At 46.5% G+C, this 20000-nt stretch overlaps 1 protein-coding gene across 1 annotated transcript in view; it reads right to left on the reverse strand.

Annotated features, from left to right (window-relative positions):
• Positions 1 to 20000, reverse strand: part of trim46b (tripartite motif containing 46b) — a 59593-nt gene that overhangs the window by 4836 nt on the left and 34757 nt on the right. Inside the window, exons 8-11 of the mRNA XM_063184924.1 lie at positions 16419 to 16540; positions 8702 to 9043; positions 2681 to 2910; positions 596 to 663 (exon numbers count right to left, since the gene is read on the reverse strand). Of these exons, the coding sequence (XP_063040994.1) occupies positions 596 to 663; positions 2681 to 2910; positions 8702 to 9043; positions 16419 to 16540 (762 nt within the window). The remainder of the gene's footprint in view (positions 1 to 595; positions 664 to 2680; positions 2911 to 8701; positions 9044 to 16418; positions 16541 to 20000) is intronic.

Below are 20000 nucleotides of genomic sequence, written 5' to 3' on the forward strand. Positions count from 1 at the left end.
CCTGGTCTCGCGTGCTCCTTATCCGGATAACCCAGATGCCTCCGGAGTGAACTTCCCAAAAAAAACCTCATTCCTTCTCACACTCATCCTGCCCCTCCCCTTGTTCTCTCTCTCTCTCTGTGTCTTTCTCTCTCTCTGTCCCGCTCTCCTTCGCCATCATTCTCTCTCTCTTATCTATGCTTATCTCCTCTTCCTTTCATATCTCACTCTGTGTTTCATGGTCTCCTCCAGCTCAGCTCTCTTGCTCCCCCATCACTCTCTCCCTTTATCAGTTCCCTATCTCCTCTGTTTTTATCGCTCCACTCTCTCTACATCCTCTAGCCATGCTTTTCATTTCATTTTCCCCCCTCCTCCTCTCTGTCTCCCTATAGCCCCCTCCCATTCTGCCTGGATACTGTGGCTCCGTCTAAAACCCCACTCTCCCTTTCACCTTCATTTCATTTCATTTCATTTCATTTTTCTCCATCATTCCCCTTTTCCCCTTCTCTTTTTTCATCTTTTTTTCCTTTCCTCTCTTCTCCTCTCCTCTCCTCTCCTCTCCTCTCCTTTCCCTTCCTCTCCTCTCCTCTCTTCTCCTCCCCTCTCCCCTCCTCACCGTGGACTTGCCATCTCCTGGGGAAGGTGAAACCACTCCTGCAGTTTGGACTCCAAGCCCACTCCAACCTGCAAAGAAAGAATGAAAGACAGAGACAGAAAAGAAAGAAAGAAAGAAAGAAAGAAAGAAAGAAAGAAAGAAAGAAAGAAAGAAAGAAAGAAAGAAAGAAAGAAAGAAAGAAAGAAAGAAAGAATGAGAGAAAGAAAGAAAGAAGGAATGAACAAATGAAAGAAATCAAGAGTGGATGAAAAAACACAGAGTGCAAATGCAAGACAGAGCTTTTAAACAATCCAACCCAAATATTTTCCCTTTCCATTTTTGGTGATGTATCGATCCTAAGTGCATACCGCTGTGGCGGGCTACACGGCAGGTCCGCCGACTGCTGGGGTTCTTTCACCTAGCATTGTATAAAAGCCCCCTTTCACTCAAATCAGAACCATATGCCATCATATGAAACATAAGGCAGTTTTGCAGCCTCAGTATGGGGGCAACACCACTCGTTTCTACAGTACATGTCGATGTGCCAAGACTCTCACATTCCAACATATGTGCATAAACGGGAAAATGTGCCGTGTGTACGTAAACCATTTAAGACTCCCCGAAACTCTCTTAATGACTCTGCTGTAACCTTTTCACAACTGTTGTGCAACCCCCTTACAACTACAGATGTCTACTCAACACAGGCCAAAATGGATCTCCTGAGCTCTCTGTTAAGTTAACTTTGCTGCAGCTTTCTCTCGTCCATTCTACAGTCCACAGGTCAATGGGGTTTTTTTTTGCTTCAGGTGGTACAACCACAGCTAACGGCCATGAATTAATTAGTAATTATTGTACTGCAATGCATATGTTTCATAGACAATCCACTAAATCAAAAACAAAAAAATTGACACAAAAGTGACATTAGCAGTGGTTGCGCCACCCTGACGTGCTACTACTAAAACGCCATTGACTCCCCCAGTCAAAACTAAAACCTATACTCAATGCACACCGCAATGGATCTCCTTACAAATCTGTCCTGACCTTGTTCTAACATTCTCATAACTCTCTAAACCCCGGTAATTTAGAAATAAAACCTATACTCAATGCCCACCACAATGGATCATACAAACCCTTCATTTCTTCTTTCCTATCTACAGTGATGGGGCCTTTTCTCTTCCCTAGGTAATGTTCAGAGTACACAGTAAAAAAGTGCAGTGTTAAAATTCAACATTTAGAGAGGACTCTGTGATCAAATTTACTGTAGAAAGTGTTAAACCGACTCTGTAAGTGTTGCAACAACACTGCATTTTGAATGTGCATATGCAACAAAACACATACAGACACCACACTACAATGGACCACACAATCTCCTTCCATCACTGTGTCTGTGAAGATTGCCCTTCATCGAGGTCATGTTGTCCAGAGAGTGTGGTTGCAATCAACTGAACTTCTTTTTGAAGGAAGCTTTTGAAAGACGTTTTCATTCCTCAACTGAAGTGTCTCTGTACTACTGATGAATTCTATAATCATTCGAGCTACAAAACAACTTTCAGACTCCAAACAGAAGTCCAGCTTTTTTGACCCTTTAAGGTGATGATGATACACAGGACAACTTTATGAACTATATGTGTCTGGGCAACGATATTATAAAATGTTTGTCTAGAGTGTTCATCACATAAAATGTCTATAAAGGGGACTAAGATCAGCAGCAGACATCTTTTTTTCAATTCCATCAGAATATGAATAGCTAATCATGATGTTGTCTGGCAACATTGCTCAAGAAGTTGCCCTGTGTATCACTGTCTTTATTCATTCCCTCTTCTAGTCAAGTCAAATCAAGTCTAGTCAGGTGTACTTTATCAGAGTACTTTTACAGAGTTAGAGAAGAGCACAGAAGTTTGAAATTGAACTTGACCAGTCTCCGATGTGCAGTTAAACTAAGCATACATATAAGACATTGACAAAAATATCACACACACACACACACACACACACACACACACACACACACACACACACACACACACACACACACACACACACACACACACACACACACACACACACACACACACACACGGATGTGGTATGGCCATGATGTCTCACCTTGACCAGGTAAGATCCCGGCTCCACGGAGCATGCCCAGTAGTGGCGGCCCTGAGTGATGGCCACGTCCCCCACCAGCAGGTCGGCCGTCAGGTGACAGGAAGTGAGGGCGCGGTCGGCCGCCTGCAGCAGAGAGAGACCTGGGATGCTCCGCGCACACCGCTGCTCCTTACTCACCACCAGCCGGTCGGCATGGAGACCCCAACGGGAGTCCAGGTAGAAGTTTAGGACTGGGGGGTGGAGGAGGGGGGAGTAGAAGGGTAGGAGGAGGAGGTGGAGGAGGAGGTGGAGGAGGTGAAGGGTGGAGGAGGGGGGAGAAGGGGAGGAGGAGGGAGGAGTAGAAGGGTAGGAGGAGGAGGTGGAGGAGGTGAAGGGTGGTGGGGAGGTAGGGAGGAGAAGGGTGGAGGGGCGAGGGAAAGAGGAGGAGGGTGGGGGAGTGAGGGAGGAGAAGGGAAGAGGAGAAGGGCGGGGGAGTGAGGGAAAGAGGAGGAGGAGGAGGTAGGGGGAGAAATATGGAGGAAATGGGGGGGGGGTGAGGGGAGGAGATGGGGCGGTGAGGGGAGTAGGAGGAGGAGATAAGGGGGTGAGGGGAGTAGAATGAAGAGGTGGAGGAGGAGGAGGAGGAGTAGTAGTAGGAGGGTGGAGGAGGGTGGAGGAGAGGGGGAGATACATGGGATTGAGAGGTGAGGGGGTAAGGGGATTGGTTTGAGGGATAAAGAAGGAAGGTCGAGGCGCAAGGGGGAGGGGGGGTTGATTTGGGAGACGGCATAAGGAGGATTGAGAGGTGAGGGGGTTTGTTTTTGGGAGCAGAGGGGATGGGGGTTGAAGGGGTTAGAGGGTTGGTTCGGTTGGAAGAGGGTTGACGGGGGGTAAGGCGTTTGGTTTTGGGGAGAGGGAGGATTCAGAGGTGAAGGAGTTTAAGTTTGGGAGAGAAGGGATGAGGAGTTTGGGAGTTAGGGGGTAGGTACAGAGAAGGAGTAAGAAGGCAGGTAGGAGGATAGGATGGGTCAGGGTGTTAGCAATTTGGGTTTTGGAGGACAATTTGGAGGGGGGTCGGGAGGAGGAATGATGAGGAAGGGGGCAATGAGTGAGGTAAGGGGTTGGCAGACAGGGGGTTGGGGTAGGTAGGCAACAGCAGCAACAGCAGCAACCAGGAACCGTTGAGGTGGTGAAGGCCAAAAGAGAAGAGGGGGAAAAAAGGGGAGGAAAGGAAGGATTAGAGGGAGGAGAGGAAAGCGAGGAGGAGAACGGGGGGAAAAAAACCAAAACACTGGGATGGGACAGCAGGGGGGCAACAACAACAGGTCGTTTTCGGAGACAACATGAGAGGACAGGAAGAGGATTGTTCCCAGCGCTGTTGTGGCTCTGGCGGCAGGTAGAAACCGCAGGAGGAAGCAGGCTCCCTCGGAAAAGAGGAAGTGGAGAGGAGGCGGGAGAGCAGCAGGAGGGATGGGGGACGGACGGGGATGCTCAAAGCGCCCGCAGAATCACCGTGGAAACTCGCACTCTCCTCTCTTCACACTAGCTACGTACGTACGTACCCATACAGCCAAACTATGGGGAACTGTTCACACACCTAATTCACACGCTAGAGATGGTGTGCTCAGCTCCCAACTCATAAAAATGATTTTTTTGGGTGTGCACAAGAGAACGGTGCCCATAAATCAAGGAAAAATAAATTCAGTCTCAATTAAAGATGAATGCACAGCCCTCATCTGCCTCGCATCACCTATACAGCAACAATGGGGGAACTGTTCGGAGACCTAATTCGCACACCAAAGATGTGCTTGTGCGTGTGCTTAATTTCAACTAATAAAATCTTTTTCAGTGTGTAAAAAAGAATAACGACTGGATCAAGGGAAAATAAACGCAATCTCCCAATTACAGATGAATGCATGCGCCGCCTCAACGCCTCAGATTTAACTATACAACAATTATGGGGAAGTGTTCACACACCTAATTCGCATACATCACAGATGTGAATGTGTTCGATTCTAGCTAATAAAATCTAAGGGTGCATATAAAAAAAGAACAATTGCTTGTAGATCAAGGAAAAATAAATGCAGTCGCAATTAAAGATGGACGTGTTTTGGCAAAAACCCCAGTAGCATCTTGAGGTTTTGGCCAAAGCATGCCCGTCTTGGAAAGGTTGTCAATCAAAATACGTACAATGGAAGAATTAAGTGTGTGTTTATTTTTCCTTCATCTAGCCCCCAAATCACAGTCCACCAACCAAACAAAGACGGGGAAACGTACCAGAAGACATTTGGAAGATGGTAATCAGCACTTAGCAGTAAGTGCATGCAAGTGTTTCCATACACAACGTTGCATGACAGGCACTCGCTCTGCTACTGATTTCTCAACTTATCCAAGTTTTCCTATTCCGTTATTGCGAGTGCAATCACGGCATTTCGCTTCTGGGCTCAGTAGGTCTTTTTATGTTGTAAGCGCAGACTGAGAAGTTAAAAGACATGAATGGATGCCCACACGGGGGAGTTCAGGCAGCTCTCAATATTTAATTAACCGAGACAACAACTTGTTTCAGCACAACAGGGGTTACTGCTGAGTGTTGTGCACAGAAACATTCATCCTTGTCAACCCCTCCAAAAACAAAACCTTGCCTGTGCGTGCAACCCACTACCTCGCTAAACTCTGTGCAAGAACAACTCCCAGAGCTCAGCCCTTTGCAACTTAATTGAGAAAGGTGGTACTGTAAATATTGTATTACAGACTCAAGCATGAAATATTTTTTTCTGCTTTGACAACACACATTTAAAGCAACACAGAGGGCTCTGCCGTGGACGTTAAGGCACTGGGTGACTACGCCGGTGACCCGCGTGTGATTCCGGCCTGGGTCATTTGTCTATCCTCCCCCATCTCTCTCTCCCTCTCCCACTCGCTTACTGTCACCTTCTCCAACTGTCCTATCAAATAAGGGGAAAAAGCCCTAAAAAATATAAATAGGTTTATATATTTTTAAATATATATAGGTATATATTTTTTAAAAGCAACAATTTTGTTCAAGTGTAAACTATTAAGGTGTGCAGTAAAGACAAACACACCTGTGTGAGACACACTGAGAGTTCAGTCTTAACTGCACCGTTCATATCCCACTTACTGAACCAGAATGGTGCAGAAGCAACAGGATTAATGCATCCCAACGTGCCAGGTACACCATCAGTGGGACATCACATACTGTAACTGGCATCAACTATAACACATTGCATGACAGCTACACTACATTACCAGAAGTATTCACTCCCCTGCCTTGACTCACGTATGAACTTAACTGCCATCCCATTCCTAACCCATAGGGTTCAATATGATGTCAGTCCACCTTTTGCAGCAACTACAGCATCAACTCAACTGGGGAGGCTGTCCACAAGGTTGAGGATAGGGGTGTAAATAATGATAAAGATGTATCGATATATCGCGATTTAATCTGAGGATTGAATCGAATCGCATCGTATCGTGGGGCATTCTTAAGTATCGAAAATAATCTAATCGCTGACCCCTGCCCAATGGCCTCGCTCCATACCATAACAGAAGTGGAAAAGTAATTGAATCAAATCATATTGTATCGTATCATGCAGCATTCTTAAGTATCGAAAACAATCTAATCGCATCGCATCGCATCGAATAATAAAATATCGATATTGAATCGTATTGCCATGGAGGCTGTGATTTACACCCCTAGTTGAGGAATGTGTCTACAGCAATTCTTCCGTTCTTCCAAAAGTGCATCGACGGATGGATTTGGATGGGCGAGTGAATACTTTTTGGTAATATAGTGTACGTGTGAAAGAGAGAGAACACTTACAGCAACTGTGAGAGATGGATGGATGTGAAGAGCCAGAAGGAGGAGGAGAGGAGGAGAGAGCCCATGAGGAGCAGTTCCCTCATCCTCTGGAGAAGAAATGGGAAGAGAGGGATGGACAAGCTGTGGGATGGCGTAGAGAGAGAGAGGGATAGGAAAGAACATGGGAGAACGAGAGGAGAGGAGGATTGGTGGTGGACAAGTGGAGGACAAGTGGTGGTGTTTGAACAGGGATGGACAAGCCTTGGAGCTGAGGATGGAGTGAAGAGGAGATAACGAAGAGACAAACACAGAGAGGAAAAGGGATGGGATGGGTAGAAGAAGAAGAGAACGAGAGAGGAAGAAAGAGAGGAAGAGAGAGAGAGATGGATTAGTGATCGTGGGTGGCAATGAGAGAAGCTGAATGTTTATTGATGAGCCTTCAGTCAACACAAAGAGGAGCCTGCAGATGGGCCCGGGTGTGTACACTTTAATTATGACGTGTGTGTACATGTTTGAATTACAGCCTCGCTGCAGCAGCAACGCCACATGTCTCAGTCAGTATGTTTGTGTTTGGGAGGGAGGGAGAGAGATAGAAAGAGAGAGAGAGAGAGAGAGAGAGAGAGAGAGAGAGAGAGAGAGAGAGAGAGAGAGAGAGAGAGAGAGAGAGAGAGAGAGAGAGAGAGAGAGAGAGAGAGAGGGGCCAAGAGAGAAGAGTGTGAGAGTTTGTGCATGTGTTTGTCTCTTTCACAGAGTCCTTGTGTTTGTGAGTTTGTCTGTTTTTGTATGTGAGTATGTGAGTTTGTGTGTCTATATGTATGTGCTGTGTGTCACAGTATGTATCTATTTGTGTGGGCTTGTGCATCTTTGTGTGTGTCTGCATATACTGTATGTGTGTGTCTATGGTCTTGTATTTCTGTGTCTATGTGTGTGTCCATGTGTTTGTTGTTGTGTGTGTGTCTGTGTGTGTGTGTTTGGTGCCAAAAGTATGCAGATGAGTGTATTGATCTGTGTGTGTGTGCGCGTGTGTGTGTCCTCTCACACGGAGCTGGTGGCCTATGTAGATCCATCTCCTCTCTTTAGTGTGTGTGTGTGTGTATGTGTGTATGTGTTTATGTGTGTGTGTGTGTGTGTGTGTGTGTGTGTGTGTGTGTGTGTGTGTGTGTGTGTGTGTGTGTGTGTGTGTGTGTGCGTGTGAGCGCGCGCGCGTGTGTGTGTGTCTCCTCTGACCCGGAGCCGGTGGTGTGTGTAGATCCACCTCCTCGCTATAGTGTGTGTGTGTGTGTGTGTCTGTGTGTTTGTGTGTGTGTGTGTGTGTGTGTGTGTGTGTGTGTGTGTGTGTGTGTGTGTGTGTGTGTGTGTGTGTGTGTGTGTGTGTGTGTGTGTGTGTGTGTGTGTCTCCTCTCCTCTCACCCGGAGCCGGTGGCGTGTGTAGATACACCTCCTCGCTATAGTGTGTGTGTGTGTGTGTGTGTGTGTGTGTGTGTGTGTGTGTGTGTGTGTGTGTGTGTGTGTGTATGTGTGTGTGTGTGTGTGTGTGTGTGTGTGTGTGTGTGTGTGTGCGTGTCTCCTCTCACCCGGAGCCGGTGGCGTGTGTGTGTGTGTGTGTGTGTGTGTGTGTGTGTGTGTGTGTGTGTGTGTGTGTGTGTGTGTGTGTGTGTGTGTGTGTGTGTGTGTCTCCTCTCCTCTCACCCGGAGCCGGTGGCGTGTGTAGATACACCTCCTCGCTATAGTGTGTGTGTGTGTGTGTGTGTGTGTGTGTGTGTGTGTGTGTGTGTGTGTGTGTGTGTGTGTCTCCTCTCCTCTCACCCGGAGCCGGTGGCGTGTGTAGGTACACCTCCTCGCTATAGTGTGTGTGTGTGTGTGTGTGTGTGTGTGTGTGTGTGTGTGTGTGTGTGTGAGTGTGTGTGTGTGTGTGTGTCCTCTCACCCGGAGCCGGTGGCGTGTGTGTGTGTGTGTGTGTGTGTGTGTGTGTGTGTGTGTGTGTGTGTGTGTGTGTGTGTGCGTGTTCTCCTCACCTCCTTCTCCTCCTCGCTATAGTGTGTGTGTGTGTGTGTGTGTGTGTGTGTGTGTGTGTCTCCTCTCACCCGGAGCCGGTGGCGTGTGTAGGTACACCTCCTCGCTATAGTGTGTGTGTGTGTGTGTGTGTGTGTGTGTGTGTGTGTGTGTGTGTGTGTGTGTGTGTGTGTGTGTGTGTGTGTGTGTGTGTGTGTGTCTCCTCTCACCCGGAGCCGGGGGCGTGTGTAGGTACACCTCCTCGCTGTAGTCCCCGTAGCCGGCCTTGTTGCAGCCTCGGACCCGCAGCACGTACACGCTGTCCATCTCCAGCCTATCAATCACCGCACTGCTGCTGCTCACCTCCTCCAATCGCTGCCAGCCCCAGCGAGCGGCAGCCAATCCGCCGCGCACCCCGCCTCCTCTGACCCCGCCTCCCGGCACCACCCCGCGGCGGCGGTACTCGACGGAGAAGTGCCAGGCGGGGCAGGACTCCTGCGGCAGCCGCCAGCACAGGAAGAGCTGGTCGTAGGCCAGGGTGCGCTGGGTGTCGATCACAGGCGCCAGAGGGGCTGATGGGAAATGAAGTGTTTTTGAAAGTTAGAGAGCATGAATTCACTTGCAGTGTTATTTTTATTATGTTATTACCTGTAGTACTTTGATTGTTTGATTTGTTTTATTAATTTTAGAGGTGCATTATTTTTTTGTAGTTTATTTCCAGACTTCACGCTGCCCATTCACAAATTTGACCTTTGTCACAAATGCTTACCACCATCATCAAATTCTAAGTTTCCATTCTCACAAGGAAAATTGCATTTTCCATAGATGTAAAGGTGGAGCCTGGCTCTCACGCAGACCCTTCGTGCTTCGTGCATCTTTGTTAAACTTTGTGAGCTCACCATCGTGAGAACCAGGTTACTTCTCCATGTCACCTCTCCACATTTTTATCTGCAAAACTTACTGTACTTTGGTCATACTAGTAATTATTAGTTTATTATTTAGTAAGTATTCATGAAAAGATCAAATTTGGCAAGAGACAGCATAGTTTCAATGAGCAGTATAGTTGTAATACCTACTCTGGCCACCACTTTATACAGTGCACCTTCAATACAGTATATGTGTTATTGGAGATTTATTTAACTCATTGAGTGCCAGCCATTTTCAAATTCAGACCTGGGGGTTGCCAGGCTTTTTTCAACGTTTGAGTGATTTTTCAAGAGCGATAAAAAATTGAGTTCTTTGTCCATGTGAACAACAAACATACCAGATCAACGTGTTAGTCCCCACCCCCATAAAAAAAAACGCAATTGACTTGATATCAAGTCTTTGGCACTGTGCCATACATTCTGAAAAGACTCGCTTTCAAGTCCATGGCACTCAAAGAGCTACTGAAATCTCCATTTCACGGCAACTTGTACACAGACTGACCCCGTCCATGCTTTACTTTCTATGATGTTGTACCAAACTTCATCTGACCTCGCTGGCTATCTCTTCAATTTACTCAATTTACTTGCTGCACTGTTTTGTTTTGCGCAGCAACAATCTTTTGACATGAAAAATTATAATAAACTTTAACATTAAATAAAGAAATGTCCCCGCCATGTGTGAATCATTTAAGTATATCCATATAATAAGCGGGTTAACGTTCGGCGAGTCGGTCGCTTTGTGGAATAGCAGCACTTCAGAGAGAACAACACCCCTCCGCCCCCCGTCGGGGTCTAAAGATTCTCTCAGTCGTGCTGCTATTCCACGGTAGCGACCTTCTCGCCGAACGTTAACCCTTACATATTATATAGCTGTTACGCCATCTACTCCATGTTACCTAATGAGGTAGACAGACTGTGTTGTTACTAGAGATGCACCGGATCCTGATTTTTAGGGTCCTGCCAGATACCGGATCCACTGCTTAAGATCCTGCCGGATCCGGAACCGGATACCGGATCCTACGAAAGGGTTGAAACACATAGCCAATTCGCACACGTGGGCCCTTTTTATTACATTGGCGCAAACTATTTTTAAAACTCATTGGCTTACTGCCACACTGCCTTCAACGGCCGCTTCCAAAGGGCTTTCACTCCATGCAGCGATTGGGGTTGTGAAAGAATGACTGAAAAGCCTAGGCTATGTAAAAAGTAGAGATGCCCCAGATCCTGATTTTTAGGTAACTGCCGGATACCGGATCCACTGCTTAAGATCCTGCCGGATCCGGATAGTCCGAAAAACCCTATTATCCTGCCGGATCCGGAACTGGATCTTGGATCCTGTACATCTCTAGTTGCTACTGAAAAACACTAAAATCCTAACAAGGGCCCACCACAAATCTGATCCAACCAGTGCAGTGTCAGCTGATTGTAAGACAGTACACAGGTACACAGTACACAGGTCCACTGCTTACTCAGATAAGTTTCCTACGTCGGAAGGAAACTTCTAACTTACTTTTTTAAACGTTCACTTTTGACACCTCTGTCAATGTGAAATCATCCCCATTATGGGAACCAGTGAAAATGGGGGCATTTCCAATAGCTCGATGGAGCGAGTTTATCCGCTTACCGCAGAGCCTCTGTTATAACTTCATTGCCACAAAAATGATAATGACCAAGTCTTAATCGGTTACCCAAGACTCCTTGCATTGTCTTAGCAATGTTGTCATAGTAGTTGAGTGTTTTCAGCAAAGAGAGAATACAATAGGCGAGTAGATGGGCCAATCTGCAGTAAGAGACTACAGCAAAAATGGTAGCTAAGAATGACAGTATGACCAGAGATTCTTTAAGTATATAGAGATATGCCAATGTAATAGGTTGCTATGGGCACCTAACATGACCAGGTTCCGGTCTGCCTAAAGGGGCGTGTCATAATGCTCCTAGCATTGAATAGAACAGTCCTTAGGTCTGCCTAGGTCTGCCTAAAAGGGGATTTCCATCCCCTCCCCCTTGCAATAATAGAACCCGGAAACAATGGGCCAATGGAACCTCTCTCTCTCTACTCTCTCTGGTATGACAGTGTTCAGACAGTGTTCTGATTGAGATCAGCTTCAACCAGTAGCATACAGAGGCATGTGATAGACCGGGCCTCTGCTCTAAGAACTCTGCCACTACAGCAGTTAGGCAACACAATGTTCATCAGAACTTTGTAGTGCAGCATGTACACACATACAAACAATAATGATTCTTGATCCATGCACACACTTGCGAACACAGAAACCAGGTGCCAGAGGCGCTGCAGAGTGTTTTGTTGTCAGTGAACATGCAGACAATAGCACTCAGTCACACAGTAATCAGAACCAGACAGACAGACAAAAAGCATGATGAGCTCATCTCAAACGCTGGAGCCATTCAGAGGATTTATACAGCTAATCACAAGTAATCTTGTAACAAAAGCTTTCAAAGCTTGCTGTACAATACACCAGGGACATTACGCTAGAGAGGAAACATAGAACGATTCCAATTGCTCCGCTCAAACAGAAAGGGGGCCATCACAGAAAACAAATGACACAAGTCATTACAGTTAGTCTACATCATTACCTTTGTTCTGTTCATAAAACTTTTCCAAGGATCCAAAATGTGCAGTGAGAGGCAGTGTTGCCAGATTGGGCGGGTGCCCGCCCAATTGGGCTACTTGGGATGAGCATCGGCGGGCAAAAACGGGAAAAATTGGCAATTTGGCGTTTTTTTAAGCCGTTTTGGGCCCATAGAAGTCAATGTAATTTGTTGAATTCGGGTGGAATTTAGCGCATTTTGGCGGTTTTTGAGAACCTTTTGGGCGGGATTTGGTCAGACACATCTGGCAACACTGGTGAGAGGCTTGCAAAGCATAAGTCCCTTGCAGACATGACCTTTAGATAGGAACGTATTATTGCAACCATGCATCAGTCGAATCTGCACGCGCACACATGTGCTGCTTGCCCACAGACATCATTCGAACTGGTAGTTGATTGATTGAACAGGGGAAAAACTCCTGTGGTTGAAGTGAGGGGTGGAACCGGGGTTGAATGACATGATGCAGAATATATGTGGCTGATAAAGCATAAAAGTTTTTCCATAAGTTTTTCATATTGGAGACCACTTCCTACCCTTAAATAAAATCTCAGGTGCCGCGCCCTGCTTCTTAGGCCAACAGGGCTACGCTGTGCAGACACGACCTTCAGATCACTGAGCGTATTACTGGAAATGTATAGTAATCGAATCAGCATGAAGAGGTTGAAACACAGTTGAGGAGCACGATGCAGAATATATGTGCTTGATAAAGCGGTGTTTCCCCGCAGGTTCCTCAGTCTGAAGATCACTTTCTCCCGTTATATAAAAACGGCCGGTACCACAGGTCAACAGGGCAATGAAAAGTAATTTACAGACATGACCATCAGATCACTGAGTGAGGGTGTTATTGAAAACATATACAGTACCATAGTAATCGAATTTGCATACAATGATTGAACTGGGGGTGGAACCAAGACTGAGGAAATGCTATATGAGGTTAATAACCATTTTTTGCTGCTCTTAGTTTTTCAGGCAGAACCACTTCCTCCCCTTAGAAAAACCTGACCAACAGGCCAATGTGAAGTCCTTTACAGACATACGATTAATACAGAGCATATCATATTGCAAACACATACTGTATCAATTGAATCTGCATCCAGTGGTTGAACCAGAAAGTGAACCAGGGTTGAAGGACATGATACAGAATAAATGCGGTTAATTTCAGATTGAGGACAACTTCCTACCCTTAAACCAAAAAACATAAACACACCCCCTTTTAAGTCCAACAGGGCTACGTAAAGTCCTTTACAGTCATGAGCTCCAATTACTGAGCACAAGTATTATTGCATTACAACTGCAACATTAAAGCAATGGGATCTACATAAAGTGGTTGAACCAGGGAGTGAACGAGGGTTGAAGGACATGATGCAGAATAAATGCGGCTAATAAGGCAGCGTGTTTCAATATGGGTTTTTTTTTCTTTTCAGACAGAGGACCACTTCCTTCACAGCATAAAAAGAACTCAACAAATCCCTCCGACACAGGTAAGCCAACGGAGGACCAAAGGGGTGAGCTGTCCCTGGCCCAGGGACAGCAGGGGCCCAGAATTGGGTTCTCATTACATTGTATATGAAGAGTTTCATTGCAAAATGGTGTATATCCATTTTGGAACATTTGGGGAAATTGACATTTTTGTATTGGGCATTGATTGCATTGCAATGCTTTGCAATATGCATTTTTTAAAATCTAGGTTTAAAAAATTGTTCTCAAAATATTTGAGTGACAACAATTCACAAATAGATGATAGGACTTCTGAACAGCCATTTTCAATAATAAAATGCAAAAGTAAAAAATGGTGATACACCGTTTTGCAATGACACTCTTCATATATTAGGTGGTGGTGGTGGTGGCAGGTGAGGAGGTGTCTTTCCGATGACTTTGTCCTGGGCTCCATCAAAGCTGTCAACGGCCCTGCTTCCCCATCCTGAGGTGTGTAAATGCATGAACTGATGCAGCATCACAGACCTAACTGGGACAGCTATGGTGTAATGGTTAGGGACTTGGAAAGGGTTTCAGGCAGGTTCGAATCCCACCCTAACCAATCCTTTTTTCCCTCCATAAACCTAAACCTAAACCTACAGGGACTGTAAGCAATACCCTATGTACTGTATCTATAAGTCACTTTGGATAATGTAATGACATTGTAACAACTACGGCATATAAACATGCATATGTGTCTGAAATCTGTAATAACACTCTTCCTTGTAGACTTGCTATCAATCTCTGTGAATATTATGCATACAGCAAACTGTGCATGTGGCAAGAAACATTCTATTCTGTTCTAGGACATGGCCAACGGTGTCTTCAACACAACACATTTACTAGTGTGTGGACAGAACCTCCCAGAACTTAAAAACTCCCCAAGGAGGCCTCCCCTCATCTGAGCCATGGACGCTGGTGAAGCATCACAGGCCTTGGCCCTAGCCTGGCTCTAACAGTAGGACACTGGACTGCTACGACAGCGGCCCGGGTCCTTTGCTGAACCTTCCCCATCTATCTCTCTCCCCACTCGTTTCCTGTCCAATCTCTCACTGTCCTATCATAAATATAACCAAGGCTCTAAATTAACACCAGCCAACCGGCCAAATGCTGGTAAATTTTCAGTTTGGCTGGTCCAAAAGACCAATTTACTAGCCACTTTGACCCATTAGTGTGTGTTTTGATTCACATCTACTAACCATTTTGGCTGGTAGTGAAAAAAGTTAATTTAGGGTCCTGAATATAACTAATAAAAGACCTTTTAAAAAAAAGAAGCAACACAGGCCTACTGTATGAAGATGTTTTACATGTCAACTGTCTTCAACACTATGCACTTACCAGCGTTTGGACAGGACCTACAAGAGCACAAAAGCAGTGAAGCCCCTGCAACTGCCAGCTATAGGGATTAGTGGTGGTTCTGGCTCAGATCGATCTGTTGCTCTCTGATCAGTACCAAAGCAGTTCCTGGTCCAAAACCCGAAACCCTGCTCTCTGGGCTGGTTATCAATTAGAGAGAACAAGACGCAGTGGGGGTCTCTCTCTATGGCACACTCGGGCCTCTCTGACTCTCCGTCTGACTAACTCTCGGCCTATTGCCACTTGATCTCATTCTCTTTTTCTTTTCTGGCGCCTGCTGCCTGCGCGCTTGTGTGTGTGTGTGTGTGTGTGTGTGTGTGTGTGTGTGTGTGTGTGTGTGTGTGTGTGTGTGTGTGTGTGTGTGTGTGTGTGTGTGTATGTGTGCGTTTGTGTGTGTGTCTCTGTGTGTGTGCGCGCGTTCATGTATGAGTGCATGCACGTCTGTGTGAGTGTGTGTGTGCGTGCGTGCGTGCGTGTGTCTGTCTCTGTGTGTGTGCGCGCGTGCATGTATGAGTGTATGCGCGTCTGTGTGATTGTGTGTGTGTGTGTGTGTGTGTGTGTGTGTGAGTGTGTGCGTGTGTGCGTGTGTGTGTGTGTGTGTGTGTGTGTGTGTGTGAGTGTGTGCGTGTGTGCGTGTGTGTGTGTGTGTGTGTGTGTTTGGCAGCGACTCAGGCATGGGGGTCTGGCTGAGCCTGGAGGAAACAGGGCGTGCTGTGTGGCCTGCTTTTGGCCTGTCTGTCTCTGTCTGGCACGCACACAGACAGCCTCTCAGGCAGGGTTACAGGGGCAGACGGATAGCCAGACCTACAGACAGATAAATAGACAGACAGACACGCTGGGCCAGACACATAGACAGGCAGACAGACAGACAGAAAGGCTGGGCCAGACACATAGACAGGCAGACAGACAGACAGAAAGGCTGGGCCAGACACATAGACAGGCAGACAGACAGACAGAAAGGTTGGGCCAGACACATAGACATGCAGGCAGACAGACAGAAAGGCTGGGTCAGACACATAGACAGGCAGACAGAGAGACGGAAAGGCTGGGCCAGACACATAGACAGGCAGACAGAGAGACAGAAAGGCTGGGCCAGACAGAAAGAGCCAGACAGACAGCCTGCAAGATTTGTTTAATTCCGTCTCAGAGACGGAGTTAAAGACGGCCAGAGTTAAAGACAGACAGACAGGATAGCCCAGCAAGAGAGACAGGCATACAGCTTGGGTCAGACACATAGAAGTGACAGATTGTGAGACAGATGGACAAGCAGGTAGAGAGACTGAGACAGACGGACAAAAGCAACATACTGGGAGAGACAGACAGACAGACAGACAGAGAGAAGGATACAAAGACATACAGACAGGTAGAGAGATGGAAAGATCAACAGAGTGAGAGACAGACAGGGAGAACAACAGGCAGACAGAGAGACAAGCAGACAGACAGACACACAGATGGACGCAAAGCTACACAGACAGACAGACAGACAGACAGACAGACAGACAGGGCGAGGCAGAAAGCAGTGATAGAGTAGGATATAGACAGGCAGACAGAGTGCATGGGAGCCGGGAGGACGCCTCACCCTGGATGAAGTCCAGCTCGGAGAGCAGCTTGAGCTCGCGAGACACGTCCAGCTGGAAGTGACGGAAGGACGGGTCAGCAGCCAGAGAGAAACACTGCAGCGACTCAATCGCCTGGGCCAGCCTGAGAGGGAGAGAGAGAGAGAGAGAGAGAGAGAGAGAGAGAGAGAGAGAGAGAGAGAGAGAGAGAGAGAGAGAGAGAGAGAGAGATTAGGACAGTGTAAAAAATGAGAGAAGACGGAGGAGAAAGAAGAATACAGCAAGGTAAGAGGACATGAGTGAGAGAGAAAATGAATGAGGGAAGGGAAGGGAAGATAGGAGAGGGAAAAGACACAGAGAGGACAGACAGGTTGGTAGAAAGAAAAAATGGGTAAAAAAGAGAGAGAAACAGTGGCAAGATAATTGAGAGAAAGGGAAGAACAGCAGAGGGGAGCAGAGTGGAAGAATGGAAAGAGGCAGATGAAGAGAGATGAAGAGGGAGGGAAAGAGGAGAGGAGAGAAACATGTGGGGTGGAGAAAGTGGGGGGACGAAAGACAGAGAGAGAACAAAAGTGAAAGATGGAAAAAGAAAGAAATGGAAACCAATAGAATGTCTCTGGTAAGAGGAGAGACAAAGAGAAGAAGGCTGAGTCATACAGAACACACCATCATCAGTCTCAAACTCTCTGTCTACTTGTTTGTTTGATCAGAGAGAGAGAGAGAGAGAGAGAGAGAGAGAGAGAGAGAATGGGAGTGATGAACAAGTGTCAGATGGAAAGAATGTTGTAGAGAGCGTTGAACAAAACGAGCTGAAATCGAATGCCTGCAAGGGTGTACAGAAGGGAAGAATGAGTGGAGACGATCGTCCAAGTGAAGGAGCGAGAGACCAAGAGAGAGAGAGAGAGAGAGAGAGAGAGAAAGAGAGAGACAGAGAGAGAGAGAAAGTGAAAGGATGTCAAAGATAAAGCGGTGCCAAACACATCGATTGACTTGAATGTCAGTGTCTGAGTCTGTGTGTGCGTGTTCGATAGCAGACCCCAACAGCTCAGACAGCAGAGGGACGCACAAGCACCCAGCAATACTCTACTCATCACCCGACAAATTATACACAAATGTCCCAGCACCCTCATCAATTACACTCCTTCTTTCACTCTCTCTCTCTCTCTCACTCTCTCCCTCTCTTTCTCTCTCTCTCTCTCACTCTCTCCCTCTCTTTCTCTTTCCCTCTCTCTTCACCTCCACTAACCCCCTCTCTTCTTAATTAGCAACTCAATCCCCATTCTTCCTGACCAGCACGATAACATTTCCAATGATGTATTTCTCTGTCTTGATGAAAAGATTTAATGACTGGCCACAGACACAAAAGATCTGCAGTGAAGAAGAGTCTGGCATCATGACAGCTGGATGTTGATGGTGATGGTGATGATGATGCGGTTGGCTCTGATTACAGTGGGGTTAAGTCGCCATCTAGTGGAGGAGGCGTGGAAATGTACATTGGCTCCTGGTGCTGAAGCAGTGATGAGGAGATGGGGGGATGAGATAAGGTCCGCAGAGGAGAGAGAAAATGGAAAGGAGAGAGAAGGAGAGAGGGAGAGGGGGAGGGAAAGATGGCCACAGACAGGCATACGGAGAGAGAGAGGAAATGAGAGAAAGACAGACCGAAGGAGTAAAATTAGAGAAAGGCTATTTGCCAGAGAAAGCGAAAATGAGACATAAAATGGTGAGGATCATGGAGTTCAACACAGAGAGAGAGAGGGAGGGAGAGAGAGAGAGAGAGAGAGAGAGAGAGAGAGAGAGAGAGAGAGAGAGGAGAGAGAGAGGAGAGAGAGGAGAGAGAGGAGAGAGAGAGAGAGAGAGAGAGAGAGAGAGAGAGAATCTCACACTGCAGCCAAAAGCCAAAGAATAGAAGAGACATTACAGCAAATGGAAAAATAAAAATGGACACATCGTGTCTCGCTTCAGGGCATGACAAAGCAGGAAAAAGAGAGAGGAGAGTACAAAATGAAATCAGGAGAACACACAGGGGACAGTCTCGCTGCCAGGGAGAGAGCGAGGAGAAGAGGGGAGGAGAGGGAGGTGAAGAGAGGGATAGAGGGATGAGGAGAGGGAGCAAGAGGAGGAGAGGGAACGGGTCATATCCCACAAGCAACCCCTGAGGAGGTGGTATTTTAGGAGCCCAGGACTCAGTCAATTGAGAATTGAAGACCAACTATATAAACAAATAGTAAACACATACAAGCACACACACAGACACACACACACACACACACACACACACACACACACACACACACACAAAAGCTGCATGTATCCACACACACACACACACACACACACACACACACACACACACACACACACACACACACACACACACACACACACACACACACACACACACACACACATATACACACACACACACACATACACAAAAGCTGCATGTATCCACACACACACACACACACACACACACACACACGCACGCACACACGCGTGCACGGCGCACCGTATCACGCTGCAAATATTAGCACACATCGGCACATACTGAACCAATTTGAAGGTTCTCTTCAAAGCCAAGGCTCGGAAACAGAACAGAACTGTTCACTTTCAGCTTTTAGGATAGTTGGGATGTTTTCTCATATGCGTCAACATGATGAGAGACTCTGATGGGAATGGGTGGGGATGATACGTAGGAGAAACACAAAGTCAGAGAGAGAGAGCGGATGATTCACAGGTCTGACGTGTGTGGGAGAGACAGATAGCTGGGAACATCTTGGACTGTTTTGCTGTTTGAGAGGCAGACACACACTAGTACACAGAGGTACACACAAACACAGACATGCGTACCTACACACATGAAAACACACACAAATACTAGTACAGAGGTACACACAAACACAGACATGCGTACCTACACACATGAAAACACACACAAATACTAGTATACACAGGTACACACAAACACAGACATACAGTACACACATGAAAACACACACACATATTAGTACACAGAGGTTACACGCACAGCATTTGCTATATGCAATTGAACAACTGACATGATTTTTTTTTTCACTAACCAACCAAGACTCAAATTGCCCTACAAAGGCAAAGTGTAGTAACTACATATTTTGACAAAAAAATTGAGTTTATTTGCTGTCACTACAATATCCAATGGCCTTTTACTCAATAGCGTAGCTACTGCACTTTGCATTTAGGGCAGCAATGCAAACAGAAATACACACACAATATGTACAGAATTCAGTCAGTTGAATCGCATACGTGTGCAATACCATGAAATGACCTTATCACCATGCCAAAATGTGGGCCTGCGGTGTAAGTAAAAGCAGTTTGAAAGTAAATGATGGATTCTTCCTGTCAGCGCCTCTAAATCTTAGCTTGGTGACTTGTGAAACGGTTCGTTTTTGTTACAAAATAATATCTTGAGAAAGGTAAAGGCCAACATCTCTCCCAACTAGCCTCTCGCACGCGAACACATACCAGCACAGCTACGCACCGACATATCTCAAAACTTTTGACTTCTAGTATAGTAAACACCAGTGCATCATCAGTAGAAGTGGGAGTACAGTATCACTGCACTACCA

The sequence above is a fragment of the Engraulis encrasicolus genome, chromosome 20 (genome assembly GCF_034702125.1).
Source record: "Engraulis encrasicolus isolate BLACKSEA-1 chromosome 20, IST_EnEncr_1.0, whole genome shotgun sequence".
Classification (NCBI taxonomy): Eukaryota; Metazoa; Chordata; class Actinopteri; order Clupeiformes; family Engraulidae; genus Engraulis; species Engraulis encrasicolus.